Source organism: Vigna umbellata, chromosome 10 (assembly GCF_029865625.1).
Source record: "Vigna umbellata cultivar VRB3 chromosome 10, Vumbellata_1.0, whole genome shotgun sequence".
Lineage (NCBI taxonomy): Eukaryota > Viridiplantae > Streptophyta > Magnoliopsida > Fabales > Fabaceae > Vigna > Vigna umbellata.
In genome coordinates this window covers 20,502,908-20,521,870 of record NC_142174.1, presented here as the reverse complement: position 1 = coordinate 20,521,870, position 18,963 = coordinate 20,502,908, and the positions used below count along the sequence as shown (strand labels likewise).

At 33.5% G+C, this 18,963-nt stretch overlaps 2 protein-coding genes and 1 pseudogene across 4 annotated transcripts; 2 read left to right on the top strand and 1 right to left on the bottom strand.

Moving 5' to 3' along the window:
* Positions 1-4,475: 4,475 nt before the first annotated feature.
* Positions 4,476-11,053, top strand: XLG3 (extra-large GTP-binding protein 3). 3 transcript variants are annotated; one of them, XM_088100437.1, is made up of 9 exons: positions 4,476-4,793; positions 5,513-6,533; positions 6,799-6,936; positions 7,357-7,461; positions 7,557-7,736; positions 8,095-8,290; positions 9,036-9,280; positions 9,764-9,936; positions 10,267-11,053. In XM_088100437.1, exons 2-9 carry the CDS (start codon positions 5,577-5,579, stop codon positions 10,862-10,864), a joined length of 2,592 nt encoding a protein of 863 aa, XP_087956563.1. In that variant the 5' UTR covers positions 4,476-4,793; positions 5,513-5,576; the 3' UTR covers positions 10,865-11,053. The 3 variants fall into 3 exon arrangements, with proteins under 3 accessions (XP_087956563.1, XP_047156938.2, XP_047156939.2); XM_047300982.2 differs by having other exon boundaries at positions 5,478-6,533; XM_047300983.2 differs by having other exon boundaries at positions 4,479-4,793; positions 5,478-6,533; positions 8,095-8,272.
* A 2,101-nt stretch (positions 11,054-13,154) lies between these two features.
* Positions 13,155-14,934, top strand: LOC148192144 (zinc finger BED domain-containing protein DAYSLEEPER-like; annotated as a pseudogene).
* Positions 14,935-16,329: 1,395 nt separating this feature from the next.
* LOC124827826 (Tetratricopeptide repeat (TPR)-like superfamily protein) lies at positions 16,330-18,658 on the bottom strand. Its single transcript, XM_088100698.1, has one exon. It carries the CDS (start codon positions 18,204-18,206, stop codon positions 16,389-16,391), a length of 1,818 nt encoding a protein of 605 aa, XP_087956824.1. The 5' UTR covers positions 18,207-18,658; the 3' UTR covers positions 16,330-16,388.
* Between the last annotated feature and the right edge of the window lie 305 nt (positions 18,659-18,963).

Sequence of the window (18,963 nt, the reverse complement as noted above, 5' to 3'; positions counted from 1 at the left end):
TCAAACCTTATTGACTTTTATTATATATATGTTATGTACATAGAAAAAGTTAAGGCAAGTCATAGATATTTAACATTTTATTTCCTCTTATAATGCATTTTGATTGAAAAGTAAAAATATATAAACATAAAAAGCTGTGTAGCTTATATGATTGTAAGGTTTCAGGGTTCAATCTAAATTTGAAACAAAATGTGTTTAACTAGAATGAGGTATGATATTCTTTTACTTATTTTTTGAACAGTTTTAATTCAATGAATAAACAGAAAAAAAAATTAAGTTAACTTTAGTTGCGAGAAAAGCATAATTAAATACTTGTTTGTGTTAATCAAATTTAAAATTTTATCTCTAAGAATTTACATAATTACATTCACTAAGTATGAATATAGTATAAAAGACTAAATGTGATGATGAAAAATACAAACAATAGTGTAAATCCATTTTAATGTTATGGTTATAAAAATAATATATTTAAATTTGTGAAGTTTCAATGGTGATCTCTATTGTCAAAATTATTAGTTTGTTGTTCTTTATTATATTTATTGACATAATTCTCACCGATATTAAATTTAAAAACAAAGCATGCTCAACTAAAATTAACTATGTTAATTTTTGTTATTTTCCTCCCTCAACCTCCATTGTTATTAATGTTGATCATTTTGACTAACACATTTTAATTTTGTTAGTTAAAATAGATATTTGAACTATGAATAATGTTTTGATTAAAGATTGGAAGATGCTCTTACAATGCTAAAGTAATCCTATTAAAACACTAATATACTTTTATATCTTCAACTGAATCTTTTATCTTTTGATGTTATTTTGGTCTTTAGTATTGTTTTACAGAGAAGTATCTACAAAGTCACATTAACGTTTAAGAAAATATTTAAAAAGATATTTAATTTTATAAATATTAAGAAATGAGAAGTTAAAATTTCATTTTGAAATGTTCATAAACAAGTGTATTATGTCACTCAACTTACGTTTAATCAAAAGATATTATATATAAAAAATGCGTGATAATATTTTTGTAAATAATTTATCAAAATTTAAATATAATGCTTGTAGATAAAATGTAAAATTTGATTTTTATGTCTAACCCTTTTTATCATACATAAATTTACATCTAATAAGTAGCGGACCAAATATAAATTTACATTTAATTAAAGGGTGTGAAATGTAAAAATCAAATTTTATGTCTGACTTATATATATATATAGTCCTCAATTCTATTTTATTTTCACCCCCTTTTTCGATTTCTTCCACTATGGTTTGTGATTTAGTGGAAAACTTCTTCTTCCCTATTATTTTTAAAAGCTAGGTTGATTTTGTGTTTGTTATATTAGTGAAAAGACAAAAATACTAGACGTAAAAAGCATTTTTTTTTTTTGTTAGTGATAGTACATTTAATAAACCTTTTACCTATATGGATTATTAGATAAAACTCATATTCTCTAATTACTATTTTAGTAACCTCTAATTACTATTTTAGTAACGTTTAAGTGTAATTTTGTTTAAATAACGTAATTAACTAGTGTTTCAAGTGTAGGGTTAAACATTCGCTTAAAAAAAAATTCTGATCTTCATACTTCAATGTTATCCTTTTCATACTAAGATAATTTTACTCATCAACCAATCATAAATACTTGCAAAAAAAAATGTTATGATGTTAAATTCAACTTAAATTAATTAATTAAAACAGTTAATACTATAATAAAAACATAATTAATATTTCAACAACTATACTTTTGGTCTATATTTATAATTTTTCGTACTATTATATATGTATATATATAAAAGTCGTTACGTACAACTAGTAATATTGTAAATAAGCATTTGGTTAGCGTCGATTTTTCTAAGTATGTGTCTCCACATATAATTTCAACTACAAAAGAATTCCTTATGGTCAAACCTAGGTTTCTCTAATCATAAATATAAAATTACTTAAGCCTTTATTTACCATAAACATTCTTTGAGAAGGTTAGGGAAATTAACATAATTGTGCACCCTTAGTTGGTGTAAATGAATAATCATGCATTAGATCTGATGATTACACTGAGATTAAAGTGAAGACACTTTTTACGGTGTGGGAAACTACAGTATGCACTGTTACGAAGCATGTCCATTTAAAGACAAGGTTCCTCAACTTTCAAGCGTGCAATATTTTTCTAATCAATCATCCACTTTATTCTTTCGTTGTAAAGATTACTTTCATTATTTTTTACTTTACTTTAGTCTAAAGAAGGACAGAAAAATACTACAGAATTAATCTTTTACCTTCATTAATTTTGTTATCTAAACATTAAACAATTAACGTTTTGTACAACTATTTTTTATCTTTTTATTTATATTTTTACGTATTCCATTTTTACTTAAATATAATTTTTATAGTATATTTTTAACTTATATATTAATATTCAAATTTGAAAGATAGGAATGGCAAATGTGAAAGATAATGAATTAATTAATAACTTGTGACCTTGATTCGAAATATCAATTCTTGAGTCGAATATTTACAATTAGATTAAAAGTTATGATTCATAGTTAAGATATGACTTTTTTCTACTTAAAAAAATAATTCAAGTACCTCAATTTGACTGTAAATTTTAGAATATTGATTTACTTTACAACCATCAAATATTTTTAATTTAGCTGGATAAATTAATATCTTTAACCTATTGGTTCACTCTTACTTACCAACTTGTATTTTTGTTAAAAGTAATATATTTAAATTATTTTATTATATCATTTGAAGATACAAAAGTTTTAAAATAAGAAGATCTACCATATAAATATAATATTCCTTATAATTTATTTAATTAAAAAGTTAATTCATAAATTTAAAATTAAAAATAATATTTTATTGATTAAATGTGTCTATTTTAATATATATATATATATATATATATATATATATATTGAAAATATAAAATATAAAAAGGTTAATGGATGGTCTTTCTTTTTACAAGCAAGTTAGGACTCTCAACTGTCTATTAATGTTTAATCCATTTTTACGGAAAGAAGCCAAAATAAATTGTAATCCACACAAAAACAATTTAAGCTTTAAGTTTAAATAATAAGTATATTGTTACAATTCCTCAAATTCTCTATTTTCAAATAATTATTTTATTATTATATTTATTGAATTAAAATTATTTCTTGAGTGTATTATAAATTACACTATTTTTTCAATTAATAAGCAGTTGCTAATTTTTTATTCCTGTAAAAGACATTATTTATATTTTTTATCCCTGGTGATAAGATTGCCATGAGGTTAGGTGGCATATGCCTTCATTTTGACATTGTCAACAAATTCAAAGTTTTGAAACATCAATAAATGAATAGTAAGATCCATTCACACTCACTACCTGTGGCGCGTGCTTGATAGAGGTCTACTCAAACCCTTTCCAATTATTCATACTTAATATTTAGTGTGAATTACCTTACAATGTTAACTGATTCAAAATAATATTTGTATACAATTTAAAAACTATTATTAAAATTCATTTTTATTGTATATAATAATTTATGATTAAATAAAAATAGAAAATACATTTTATTTTCTCAGTTTTTTTATTTTTAAAAACTCATTTATACCATACATATACCATTTTAAAATGTTTAAGACTCCAGACAAAAGAATCAAGGAAATTATTATCATATGCAAAGTTACTTTTAAACCGTAAGTTATATTTCTTTTTTATTTCTCAATATAATCAGTTTAATGTAACCATTATCAGATTATGCCTGACTAAATTATTACCGAAACTCCTTTCCAATGTGAAGTGAGTTAAGTTTATAGAAAACAGATAAAATATTCATTAATTAAAATTAACTCATGCTTGATTAATTTATAATATCGGTGTATAAAGTCAGTTTTTTTATTCCTGGTTTCAATTTATATATAAAGAAACTCATAATTTGTTCTTATTTTCATTTTCTAGATACCTTAAACCTGAACCAGATCTCAAATCTTAATCTAACTTATACCTTGTCGTATATTCTAAAAATTAACACAACTCCAAGAAATTGGATGAATAAAAAATCAGAATAACCTCTTATACGACACAACAACACAACAGAGTTAAAGTAGAAAAATATCTATGTGATGCAATGGCAGTGAGTGAGAAGTAGGCGCGTGGGGAATGTAGGGTCTGACAACAGCCCCACGAGTTCGTTGTCTTCCTCATCACAACACGACCAGTTTTTTGTTTTAATTAAGAACAAACATCATATCTTATGCATCCACACACACACTAATTGCCCATAAACCATCTTCATTAAAAAACTCAACTTTACTTATTTATCCCTTAAATATTATACTTTTAGTAATAATATATATTAATATTTTTGAATTTTTAGATGCTTAAATGTCTTTTTACTAAATGTATAATGATAGTTTTCATGATTTTTAATTATGTATTTAAGTATTATGATTATTTGTAAAGCATGCCACCTTGTTTGAATAAAGAATAAGTGGAGAGATCTAACATGGCATATGAGAAGAACACAAAGAGATACAGAGTGAGATTATTACAATTTGGCAATGGGGTGGTAAGTGGGACCCACTGAGTTTCACCCTCATCTTCTTCTGGTTCTGCTTCTGTTTCTACTGCTCCAGCTTCTACTTCTTACTTTCTGAGCCTCACCTTTCCCTTTCTATCTTTTCCTCCTTTCCTTCATCAATGGTGGTGGTGGCTTTTGAGAAAGCTCTGTCTTTTGGCTCTTCGAGCTCAAAAGCAAGAGCACCTTAGATTTAAAGATCGGATTCGCTTTCATTGTGTCCCTTTACTCAGGTACATTCTCATCGTCCCCTCTTTCTCTCTCTAAACTATAAACTCTCCCCCACTTCCTTTCTCTCACTATAAAGTTTGAAAGTGATGTTTTTTTCACCTTCTCTTTTTTTGGCTTTTCTTTTTATTTATCCTTGCCTGAAAATTCCAGCATTTGAGTCTGTTTCTAAGTTGGTTTTCTTCGGGGGGACATTTATTAGCTAGTGGTTTGACTCTGTTGTTTTTCAACACTCTGAAGAACATAAAACTTGTGACCCGTTCTTCCATCTTCTTTTCCTACTAACTTCTAAGCTTGATAAAGTTGAACGGCTTTCACGTTCGGTTCTTGTTTTTGTCTATTTTTTTTACTGTGAATATTTCACCTTTTCATGTGTTTTCTGTGATTTTGTCTGTTGTCATGCTGAGATAAAATAAGTTGAATTTGGTTTAATTTCATTCCATTTTATTTTTGTTTAGCATACTTTCCTTTCTCGTTTTTTTAATACAAAATGAATCCGTTCAACTATGAAGGCTTTCAAGTTTCAACGTTTGATTGCGGCTGCTTGATGGGCCATGCCTGTGACTCATTCTATTTTTGCCAAAACAAAACTCCTAAAACCCCTTTACACTGTAACATAATTCAACTTTTTTCCTGAAGATATATGTTGATTTCTATCTAGTTACAAGATCTTTGATTTGTTGTTTTAGAGAGTAACTTACAGTTACAGTACTAATATCTGAAGCTGAAGATTGAGGAACTTATGGTTTGAAGTTTAAGGGGTGTCTGAGTTTGTGAATACGAAGAATATGGATCAAAATAGAGAAGAGAGTTGGAGGGAATTAATGAAGAAGATGCTTCCTCCTGGTGCTTCCATACCTGATGATGCTTCTAATCTTGATTACTCCATAGCTATGGAATATGTTGGTCCACCAGTTTCATACGAATTGCCAAAAGTTGAGCCTCTTGATGGAAACTCAAGAGCAATTCCCACTGCTGAGCCACTCTCTGGATCACAAAGATCAAATACTCATGTGGGGTCTATGGTGATTGAGCCAATCCCTCTGCCAGTGTCTCGTATTGCCGGTATAACAAGTTCTCCTAATCAAAGTCCGAGGGTGTCAGGAAGCTCAGATTCTGTGGTTTCTGTCTTACAAAACCCAGATCTTTCTTCCGCTTCACCATCTGCTTCACCTGCCTCAGTTCATAATCCTCCACAGCCGTTGGTTAATGAAGTGAAGAGAGCACCGGTTGTCACTTTTAATACTGTTGATAGATCTCAGAGGAAAGAAGTGGAGGTTGTGAAGCCAGTTTATTCAGAATATGTTGGAGTTTTGAAGGAAAGGAAGAAAAAGAAAATAAGAGTTTGTTATAGGTGTGGAAAAGGGAAGTGGGAAACTAAGGAGTCTTGCATAGTGTGTAATGCCAAGTACTGCAGCAACTGTGTGCTAAGGGCAATGGGATCAATGCCTGAAGGACGCAAATGTGTAACATGCATTGGTCAACCAATTGATGAATCAAAGCGTCTAAAACTAGGTAAATATTCAAGGGTGTTGTCCAGATTGTTAAGTCCTCTAGAAGTCAAGCAAATTATGAAAGCAGAGAAAGAATGTTCTGCTAATCAGCTTCGGCCGGAGCAGCTTATCGTCAATGGATTGCCCCTGAAGCCGGATGAGATGGCCGAATTACTTGGATGCCTGCTACCTCCACGTAAACTGAAACCTGGTAGATATTGGTATGACAAAGAATCTGGTCTCTGGGGAAAGGTGATGGATTCATGCTTTATTACTGAGAATATTTCTGCTTCAATTTTCCCTTGTACAAATTATTATCTTTCCATTTGGTATGGGATGGAGTGTCATAAATTATGTTTTCAAATTCACATGTTAACTGAAACTATATGTCATATTTCCATTTTTTCTAGCATTTTTAAAAGTTTTAGTTTTAAGTTCATGTTAACTTATCAAAGGAATATATTTCAATTGGTCATTGGATAATGCGAACTAACTTCTGTCTTTATTTATTTAATAGGAAGGGGAAAAACCTGACAGAATCATAAGTTCAAATCTAAATTTCACTGGGAAACTTAGCCTCAATGCTAGTAACGGAAACACCGAGGTTTACATGAATGGTCGAGAGATCACAAAACTTGAACTGAGGGTACTCAAAGTAAGTGTTTATCTTTACTAAATTTTAACCACTTACAGTTACTAAATTTATCTGCAATGCCAGAGGTGGAAGAGAAAATGGAAACACTGGGATGTGCCATCAGATTGTTTAAGATATGAACAACTGGCTGCACCTGTTTTCCAAAGCTGAGAGGATTTTGAAAATGATAGAATATTCTTACATAATAGCTGTGGAAAGATAATAATAAAACATGTCAGCTAGTAAATACACTTACTACTTTGCTTGAAGACCTTTCTAATCTCTGGATGATCCATAAGGACTATAGTAAAATATTCACAACCAGTAAATGTATCATGAGGACCTCTTTTAATTTTTGAATTATCTGTATCATTATCATATTATCATGGGATTATGGTATTACTAGAGTTGATGGATTAACCTTTTTCTTTGATTTTTCAGCTGGCAAATGTGCAGTGTCCTCGTGATACACACTTTTGGGTTTATGATGATGGTCGTTATGAGGAGGAAGGTCAAAATAATATCAGAGGAAACATTTGGGAGAAGGTATTTGCCAACTAAATATTTCTTGGTGGGAACATTTGATGTTGTAGGAGCATGCAGAATATGAATGAAAGATCTGTTTACTTTTTCATTGACAGGCCTCAACAAGATTCATATGTGCCTTATTCTCTCTACCCTTTCCCCATGGTCAGCCTCATGGGCTAAAGGATGAAACTAGTCACTATACCACAGTTCCTATTTATCTGGAACAGAAAAAAACTCAGAAGCTTCTTCTTCTTGGAATACAAGGATCTGGTACTAGCACTATATTTAAGCAGGTATGTCTTTTATTCCAATGTTTAGACCCATGCTTGTGGTAAATATGTCTGAAATAAGCAACTGAGTTGTTTCAAATCAACAGTAGCAAAGATGTATATGAACTTGATTGATAACTTACTTTTCTTCTAGTAATTTTTTTTCTCTTCTTCCTTCTCCCCACTTTATTGAATTCTTTTATTGGTAGATGGAAGGGTGGGATGGAGTTGGCATGAGACTGAGTAAAAGATTTTGTAATCTCTTCATTTACTCTAATTGAAATAAAAAATTTAAAAAAAAAAACATTTTTGGGTAGTAGTGTTTGTTACTGATTCTCTAGTAACTTGATTCTCCTGTGGCACTCTTGCAATTGCTGAGCAGGCCAAGTTTTTGTATGGGAACAAGTTTTCTGCTGAAGAGCTGCAGGATGTTAAACTGATGATCCAGAGTAACATGTATAAATATCTTAGTATTTTACTTGACGGGAGAGAGCGATTTGAAGAGGAGGCTGTTTCTAGAATGAATGGACAAGCTTCTCCTGGTCAAACTATGGAAACAAGTAATATTTCATTCTATGGTAATTTAGTTTTCAAGTTCCCACTTCATGTGTTTGCTGTTTATCTTACAGGAAACAGCATATGAAAAATACATTCATTTAATATGTCATCATCAACTACATCCAGTAGAACCTATACACTTCATTTGTTCTGGAATTGGTTAAGCTCTCTGCATTTCTTAGGCTCCCTGACCCTGATCATGGATGGTGGAACTTACGCTCTTCTGCATGGCTGGGTTCATTAGATTGATAGGATACAGTAGTTCTAAATTTTAGTTTTTTTGTTGTTGAAACCTGAATATTTTATCATTGATTTCGCTATATTTTGGGGAAATATAGGATTGCTAGGTAAATTGAGCAACTGAAATTCTGTGTGAACCTTTCCTTTTCTTAATTTCAATTTCCAGGTACACTTTCTGTGTGATCAAATTATCATTTTGCTATGCAAAGGGAAATCCAAAATTAATAAGTTTCTACAACTATTATTTAAGAACTTAGTGCCCCAGCATTTTACGGGGATGAACAAAATTTACCTGAATACTAAGAACCTTCGTTGCATAAAGTGAAGACATTGAATTTTAAATCTATTTTGGGTGGAACAGGCAACTGAATTTGGGTGGAACAAAATATTTGCAGAAAGCTGCTGCAAATATGCTGTTTGTGTATAGATCTGTATCAAAGTTGAATCTCGTGGCCAACTTTTATGTAATCATGTTATGGCATCGTAATGCTTCCAGAATATAACCTGATTTTGATCTCTATTCAGGTAGCAATGGTGAAAGTAGTACTAGTGAATGCATCTATTCCCTCAACCCAAGGCTAAAACATTTCTCTGACTGGCTCCTGGATATTATAGCCACTGGGGATTTAGATGCCTTCTTCCCTGCCGCCACACGTGAATATGCACCATTAGTTGAAGAAGTATGGAAAGATCCTGCCATACAAGAAACCTTCAAAAGAAAAGATGAGCTTCACTTTCTTCCTGATGTTGCTGAGTACTTCTTAAGCCGGGTAATTGCTTAAATGTCATCCATGAAACCGAGCCCTTTTGTTCTGTTAAAGTTATCTGATGTTTACCAAATCTTCCCTTAGCCATCTGTTCTTTTTCATGCCATTTTTTGCTAGTGTATGTTCTGAGAGGAGGTGTAATATTCCCAACTCTTTTTATCCATATAAGGAAATATGCTATTGGTTTGCCTGTTGTGTCTTCACGTATTTATGTCAGTGCAATATCTTTGCAATTTGTATATTAGAATTTGTTGGGAGGAAAATTTTTGAACGAAGAAAAGTTTAAAGTCATCTGTACTTGGGTTTGCCTGGTCATTGTTTATCCTGATTGTTAACATTTATTGGTGTTATTATAAATTAAGTCCATTATATATGTATGATAATTACAAATGATTGTTACTTTGCTAGAATGGTATGCTTTTCAGCTTCAAGAAATTTGATGGTATTGGTATGTATAGCTAGATGATGAACTCTTGCTTCCTTCAGGCTGTGGAGATATCTAGCAATGAATACGAACCTTCTGAAAGGGACATAGTATATGCAGAAGGAGTCACTCAGGGAAATGGTTTGGCTTTCATGGAGTTTTCACTTGATGACCGTGTCGCTAAGTCTGATACTTACTCAGATAATCTCGATGCTCAGCTGCCACCACTGACTAAGTAAGCTATATTCATTCTCTTTGAATTCCTGTTAAGAGATATCTAGAATATAACAACAAAGTATTGTCTCATTTACTGAGATCAGTTACATAAATCATACATTGTCATTCAGTCAGTTAAAGATCAAAGTTCTAGTGATGTTATTTATCCTAAGATCACTGAGTGATTTCTAGAATGATGTCAGAAAAGTTGTTTACTCATGACATTGTTTGAATCATGTAATCGACTCCAACCAATTGTTTGTTGTTGCTTTGCTTCCAACTTCACACACCTCACTCAAAAAGAACAGAAAGTAAACTCAGACTATAAATCATTCTTTTTTTGTCTTAGGTATCAACTCATAAGAGTGAATGCCAAGGGCCTTAATGAGGGCTGCAAGTGGGTTGAAATGTTTGAAGATGTTCGAGCTGTGGTGTTTTGCGTTTCCCTAAGTGACTATGATCAGTTGTGGCTTTCCCCAGACAGTAATGGCAGTGGAACACTTGTTCAAAACAAGATGGTACAAAGCAAGGAGCTTTTCGAGACGATGGTGAGACACCCTTGCTTCAAAGACACCCCTTTGGTTCTGGTCCTTAACAAGTATGATATCTTTGAGGAAAAGATCAGCAGGGTGTCCCTAAATACATGTGAATGGTTCAGTGATTTTTGTCCCGTGCGTGCATACCATAATAACCAGTCACTGGCCCATCAGGCCTACTTCTATGTTGCTATGAAATTCAAGGACCTTTATGCATCCCTCACAGGGAAAAAACTCTTTGTGGCACAAGCCAGGGCAAGGGAACGAGTCACTGTTGATGAGGCATTCAAGTACATAAAAGAGGTCCTCAAATGGGATGAAGAGAAGGAGGAAAATTTCTATGGTCCACCTGAGGATTCATTTTACAGCACAACAGACATAAGCTCCTCTCCCTTTGTCAGACAAGAGTGAATGAGTGTGCATAAGAAAAATTCTTATTTGGCTATTGAAAAAAGGGTCGAAAATGTGACATGCTGGCCAGCCTGTGCTATGGTATTTACATATTCTGAAATGTTAAGTGAAAGTTATTGATGGTTTTGGTAGAGTTCTTTAAAGCTGAACCTTTGTAGTGTTTATCTGCATGCTTACTTTTTCTTTGCATGTGGTGGCGCTGTTAATCGGTTCTCGTGCCTTCAGACTTTATGAAACATTTACTTTAGCAGTAATAGGGAATGTAGAATGGAAAACCAGGATAAAGAAAAGTGAAAAAACAAATAAAAAGGTAATAAAAAGATGTTGACATCTTAAAGTTATTGAATTGTCTGAGACTGAATTTGCGTTTAAAAGTCTTATTATGTATATAGCATGTAGCAGGAAAACCAGAACAGAAAAGCAAGTGAAAAATTGTTGAGTACTAATTGTTTACCTGATGTAAGATTTAGTAGTATGACTAGGTAACAAAACCATTCAACCAATGTAAGATTGTTGAGAGTTTCTTAGTCTAACTAAATCAATATCAAATCAATCTACACGGCTGTATTGATTTTCTTCTACCAATTTTTTCTTTCGTGACAATTACATAAAAATGTGTAATCATTGATAACACTTTTGTGCCACGATGGAAGAAATTCGAAAAAGTGAACTGTACGCAAAAACTGAAGCAGTATTCAGATTCTTTGCCCTGAAAATTAGGTTGGCCAATTGACATTATCACCACTACAAACACATACGCACGAGTACAAGATTGTTCTCAAAAGTTTCATATGAGAATAATGGCCTTTTTACGGTGAGTTTTGGAATTCACAATAAAGTTATTGAATGTCAGAAATCAGATCCAATTAAATAACAAATGGTATGTATCAAAAAGATATATTACATAAGTACAACTCAATTTAATGATGTCTAAGTTTCAAAAAGAATAATTACAAATGTGGAAATGAAAATCTTAACCCTGTGAAAGTATCTTTGAACTAGGATAATCAAAACTCAAAAGATGAAACTCTTTACCTAGTTTGCTTGAGGTTAAAGGATGTAGTAAAATGAATTTGTAACAGAGTTGTCACATGTTTATAGCAGCTGCAATTCTCCAGAGTGTTTGTCCTTTCCATATGGTGCACATCTGCTGCTGTTTGTGTGTCAGCATTATTGTTCTTTCATAGACTTGGTTTGCTAAATACTGAGATGCCCATGTGATATTAAACGTACCATCATTGTATATGACTATATGCATAATGACATGCAGTGTGGTCATGTACAAAAATTGACCCATGATATTCATTCTGTTCACTTCCACCTACCTACCTGTCTCAACCCTATCTCCACTCTCCTTAACTTAACCTCTGCATTTAATTTGGAATCCCACTGAAACAGTAATGCCCATCCTTTCAGTCTCTTTCTTCAGATCATCTCCTATTCATGGCCCACCATAAAAATTTCGTAACTTCATCAAATTTCTTCTCTCATCCCATCAAAACCTTCCGTTCTGGAAATGATGAATGATGGAATGCAGGAAGTTGCCTTCGTTTAACCTTATTCATTTAGTCCGTTTTCCAACCCTCAATAGTGAAAGCATTCCCGTTTGTCTCTGACCCTCACAGCAGCCAAATTCTCAGACCAGCACAGCAACAAAACATCAGGTTTGTCTCTGCAACGGCGTCTTTCTCCCTGTGGTTGGAGCTTTTGACACTGCTGATTATAAGCGCAATATTAGGAACGGGGTTTATGTTTTTCTGTTGCATTATGTGATTGGATCTCTTTGTTCTTAGATTAGGGGTTTGTTCTCTGCTGTTTGGATTAGGGGTTTCTTAAAACGTGCACAGGAGGGTTAACTGCAAGGTGAGAGGGGAATTAAGCTCTACAAGTTCCATAACTTCCTCAATGAACATCTGCATAAGTGAGTTGAAGTCAATAAGCTGTAATACTTCTAAAAGCACATGTTAATGCTTGTCAAAGGTTGCTGATTCCTGAATATCTTTTGTTTGAGCAATGTTATGATATGTTGGAACGTAACCGGGTTTAAGTATTAGAAAGCCGTTTCAGCCTAACTCAACCCACAGAATTAGGCACCTTATATTATAATTGGGCCTCTCTTTGAGACTTCCAGCAGCACACCCCTTCACACGCTGAGCTGAGGTATAGTGTGATAGTAGAAATTGAGTGTATTAAGCACATGTTTTCATGTTTAAGGATACCACGACTCATTGTTGGAGGTATTTTACTAAGATTAGGGTGGGTAAGGATAGAAAAGAGAGTGCAAAGTGCAATGGTTGTAACAAAATATTTGTGTGTGGTGGAAGAAAGTATGGTACTTCTCATTTGAAAAAATTTGTAGGTTCTTATTGTCTTTTTATGATATCAGTATCTACCTCTAATTTGTACTTTTTACAATGTGAAGGATGACAAAGAAATTAAGGATGTGATTGAATTGATGATAGTCAAATTTGAAAAATATTGGAATGAATATAATGTTGTGTTTGCTTTTAGGACAATTTTTGGTGCAATTTTAGAATCAAGAATGAAATTAGAAACATTGCCTTTTGCTTTGAAAAACTTGATCTACTTTGGAGCTAAAATTGGAGAAAATCAAAGAAAAATTGTACAAGCGTTTTATTGAATATAATAGTAAAGGTTTGCTAACATAAGTTAAAAGCTCAAACATGGACAATCTTCATCCTCGTCTGAATCTAAACCAAGCCTTTCTTCATCCTCGTCTGAATCTAAACCAAGCCTTTTTTATGTAGGTTGCTTATTTTTAATTTACTTCACTTCATTACACTTACTTGCTTTTACATTATACCGATTACTAACTTATTTTATTATTATTTTATTAATCATAATTTTATTTTATTAACTATTGCATTTGATCCGTTCATATATTTTTTCTCCTGTAACAAAGATAGTTTTTGTTAATTTATTTGTAGTCGTGGTGACTCTTCAATAATGACTTTATTTACTGGATGTCAACAATATATCTTTAACGACAATTTGCAAGAGGTGACAAAAAGGAGGTCAAAAGAAGTCATGGATGAACATGAGAAGAAACCTTAAAAATTCAAGATTCTCCCATCAAGACACCTAAAAAAGGAAAAAGAGCAACATCGATGCTCTAAATAACTGTCTCAGAGTATACAGGACGTCGACCACACACAACAAACCTGAAAGAGGAAAAAGGGTGACTTCAACACTCTGAATTGTTGTCTAAAAAGAGAGCAGACCCACAACTTTAAAAGTCGCTGAGAGCGCATAGGAGCTTTGATAAGGCATTATTGATGGCATGATGATCACTTGGCTGAGATGATCAAAATCGTGTGATCGGCAATCGAAATTGGAATTCCAATAGTGCCAACCGTAGATGACGGTGGTAGACGATGACGTCACTGGTAGCGGTGGATGTAGTGATAGAGACAAATGAAATTTTTTTTTTCTCAAAATAACCCAGCTCTAGATACCCTGTTTAATATAGTGAAAATCATGTATACAAATAATAGAATAAATATGGACTAAGTCCAAAACACAAATAAGAAATAATAACCATTTAACTAATAAAAAGAGTGCAAACTTCAATTAAGTAACAAATATGGAAGGACACTACTTGACAATTATTTCGATTAATCAACTCTAGATTTTGAATCTTTTGAGCACATGGATGTGTTAAAATGGTGGAAGAATAATCGTCAAAGATTTTCTGATCTTGTTTTAATGGCTAAAGTCCGGATAAGCATTCCAATAACTATCGTTGCATGTGAATCTGCATTTAGCATTGGTTCTCATATCATTAACAAATATAGGAATTTTCTTTTATTTGAGGATGTGACTTTAGTTGGAAGTATGGATTTGTTCTTGAAGGTAATTATTTTACTTTCTTTCATACTATTCTTTATTGTATTATTTGTTTCAAATTTATACATAGTCATTGTTTTGTTAAAATGTATGTAGATGATTGAGAAGATATTAATTATCAAAATGTAGTAGATGAAGGTTCATCCAAAGTTGCATATAACGTTATTGACATGGAAAGCGAAGAATGATAGACTACCATGGTGTTAGAAGTATTAGTTCTGATCTCAAACTTTATTTATGGTTCAGGAGCTTGTTCCAAGTGTTTTTTAATGTGTTAAGGTCCTCAAAGCTTTTATTTAAGAAAAATAATCTATTTGAGGTTTTTATGAAGTTTTGATTATTTGTTATAGGATGTCAAGTGCCAGGACAGTTTCTGAAGTCTTTTTCCTTTACGTTGCAGATCTCACATTTTTAGAGTAGATTGTGTCTTGACGGCCGCCTAGTTTGGTTTTTGAAGCTTCTAGATTATTAGTTTGACTGTTGGATTGTAGAGGAAGCGTTCTGCAGGCCACCGGTGATCCTACTGATGCAGCATGGGAGATTTTCTTCCCTTTTGTTTGAACTTCTTTACCTCTAATAGATATCACCATAATCTGATTTTGAAATACCACGTTAATTACGTCAATCACCAGCTAAACATCTGCTAAATTCAAGCTCTTGTTAACGCTAGGTACTTTTTTTATGTGTACATGTGTGTTTGGTGGGATGTTTAGATTCTCAGAACTGTTTCAATTTCTCAGAACACGCTAAGGCACACACTTCATACTATGACAAGTAGGAATAGACAATTTCATTTCTAATAAATTTTAACATACAAGGAAAAGGTATGTTCAACAAAGTGTTAAGACATTTAGCATCTCTATCTTCTTTAGTGTCATTTGATCAAGTTCTTGCTGCTACAAGAAAACATCCACCCACAAATAACAGACAGAAGAATCAGCTCATATCAAGTGCCACCCAGATCAAAGAAGAAAATTTGGGCAAAAGAATGAAGGTGAATGCTTGGGCCAATTCAACCAAAAATACTTTTAAAAGTCAATAAAAATAGCCGTATCAAAGAAATTTCAAGATACACAGTGGAAAACCATTCAGCCACCATATCTTAATATTTTTAAATTTCTATTTTTATATTTCTTTTAAAATAAAACTTTTTAAATAAATTTCTATACTTTTTCTATTTTCAACCCCTATCCAACAGTCCTTCCAAAACTTTACTTTATTTCCTTCTTCTATATGCTCGTGTAGTTATAGAACCAAGTTCCTTACTCAGAACTTCCACAGACTTTTTGCTCAGCATGTTATTTTCACACCAGTTTCTCTATGACCCATGCTTTGACTCAAGTACCTCTTTCCACACACCTAGTCATCCGTTTCTAGTCTCCAATTCCATTTAGCTAAGAGAGCTATATTGAAGTTTTCGATGTTAATTATACCAAAAGAAAACAAGAGTTACTCATCAAGATTCATAAATTCTTCGAAAACAATTTTTCTTGACATCATTGACAGCAACATTATTGGAGCAAAAAGAGATGCAAAAGATGGCAGTGTTCAATATTATATCAATCAGTGTCTATTTACTGCAATATAACTATCAAGTGTAACACGGGAAAAAAATACTAGCCCTATAAGAACCCTTTATGCATAAATGTAATGAAATTTACCAATAATCTTTACATGAACAAGTTCCATCTTTAAAATGGTGGAAGCGATTACGGTCTCTTACAGAAATTTCCCGTTCATAGATCATGGAAATGAACTTAGTGTAAGTATGACAGTCACTACACATCCTAAGATTTCTTGATATTCTTATTGGAGATCCTTCAGATGTCTGTATTAGTGCAAAAGCAATTGCCAACTTCTGACTATGATGTTTCAGTCTCTCTCTCTTTTCTTCTTCATCTACATCAAGCAACACATGTGAGGTGTCTGGTGCATAGCCTTCAAATTTCAACTGCCATTCCATTTGGTGAATCATTTCATAGATCGTGTCACATTCTGGTTGAGACTTGTCCTGTGACACAAACTTGTGAACCTTCCTATTTGCTTCAACCAAACTAAACCCGGGTGTTTGCACCAAATGTTTTTCAGCCATTTCTGTTCTGATCCTGGCTACATCAGTCCATTTTTGAGCCCTTGCATACATACTTGCTAGCACCAAATAGTCACCAGGGTTGTGTTGATTCAACTTGAAAATATTCTCAGCTGCTATCTCCCCTATTTCTAAGTTAAGATGAACCTTACAAGCACTGAGAAGGCTCCTCCAAACCACATCATTATGCTTAATTTGCATGCCTTTTATGAGCTCATAGGCTTCCTTCAGCATCCCTGCTCTCCCCATAAGATCCACCATGCAACCATAGTGCTGAATTGTTGGTTTGATCTTATGCACAAATTGCATGCGGTTGAAACACTGAAGACCCTCGTTGACAAGACCAGCATGACTGCAAGCACTTAATACACCCACATAAACAACATCATCAGGTGCCAAACCTTCTTCCACCATTTCACAGAAAACTCTCAGAGCTTCCCTTCCACGCCCGTGAAAGGCAAGCCCTGAGATCATGACAGTGTAAGAGTATCTGTTCTTCACAGCCATATTTTGGAACACACAAAGCCCTTTGTCAAGGTTGCCACATTTTATATACATATCAATTAGTGAAGTCTTGACAACAACATTGAGCTCACTAATGTTCCTCAGCAAGATCCCATGTATGCACCTTCCAATATCAGGAGACCCCAAATGAGTGCAAGCAGAAAGTGCACTAACTAGAATGCTCTCTTCAGCCCTGTGGCGTCCCTCATTGCTCATGTCCCCAAGAAGCATCAAGCAATCTTGCCACAATTCCACACTAGCGTGTGCACCAATGATGGAACTCCATGAAGCCACACTCCTTTCATCCATTTGCTCAAACACGTCACAAGCATGCTTTATTTCCCCACACTTCCCGTACATGCTGATCAAGCCATTTTGCACATAGGTATCATCCTCGAGACCTGCCTTGAAAACCTGACCATGGACTTGCACTCCCTCCTTGAGAACACCTAATAGAGAACATGCTTTGAGTACAAACGGGTAGGTGAAGTTGTCATGTTCAATTCCTTTTTCAAGCATTTCAACATACAGCAACAGAGCTTTTTCTAGATTCAAGTTATTGACATTTCCTCTGATCATGGTATTGTACTCAAAGCTACCAGGTTCCTCAATTTGCCTGAAGATTGAGCAAGCGTACTCCATGCTGCCCCATCTGGATAGAGCACAAGTGGCAACAAGATTGCTGCCACAGAAAGAATCCCAGAAAAGGCCCAATTTTAGAATTTGGGCATGAACTTGCTTGAATTCTTCCATGCTCTTGCATCTCTTGAGCAAAGACAACCATCCCTGCTCATTGAACTTTGCATTCAATTCAGAGTTTTGGGGTGGATTATTTGGAAGTGACAGAAGATGGGATTGGCAAAGAACAGATGTCCCACTCATCCTTCCATCCACACCATGTTAAACCAGCAAGCTAAGCTAAAAACATATAACTGTATGCAACACATTATCTAGTCAATAAGATACAAGTTACAATTGATGAAATTAAATTTTCAATACAAGTAAGAATTTGACTCAAAATCTGAATATAGAAACTGGAGAGAGATGGTTATGCACCAGAAAAGGATGAACTTTATGGTCCATTATGCAAGGAAAGTTGATCAGATGGCTGCAGAGTGTTTGACAAGTGTTTGTATGTATGAAACTGGGGTGTGATTATCCCAGTTACTGAAATGGAATGGGGAGGAACTGTGATGAGCATTGGTGTGGTTTGGGCCTTTTGGGGGCGTGACAGGGAAAAGATTTTCCTTTTTTTTCATAGAGTTTTTCAGGAAAAAAAATGGTAATTTTCATAGGATTTGAATGTGATCCATGAAATTTGAGGCAGCATTTGCGGCCACAGAAGAAAGAAAATTGCATTATGAGACATGGGATTTCTGGATAGGATAATGATTGGACCCACCAGATTCTCCTTGCAAGTTAGAAGGCCTCTCATATCTCTCCACGTGTAGGCTTGGATTTAGTTGTGTAATTACTTTTCAAGCCCTTGAAAATTACAAATTTATTTTCTTAATTCGATAGTTGTGATTTACTGTCTTCTTGAGACTGTGTTCTAATCTGATACATAAGAACAACAGTTAAATCTGTCATGAGGACCCTTTTAACCTGTTCATGGTATTACCACAGTGCCTATATATCT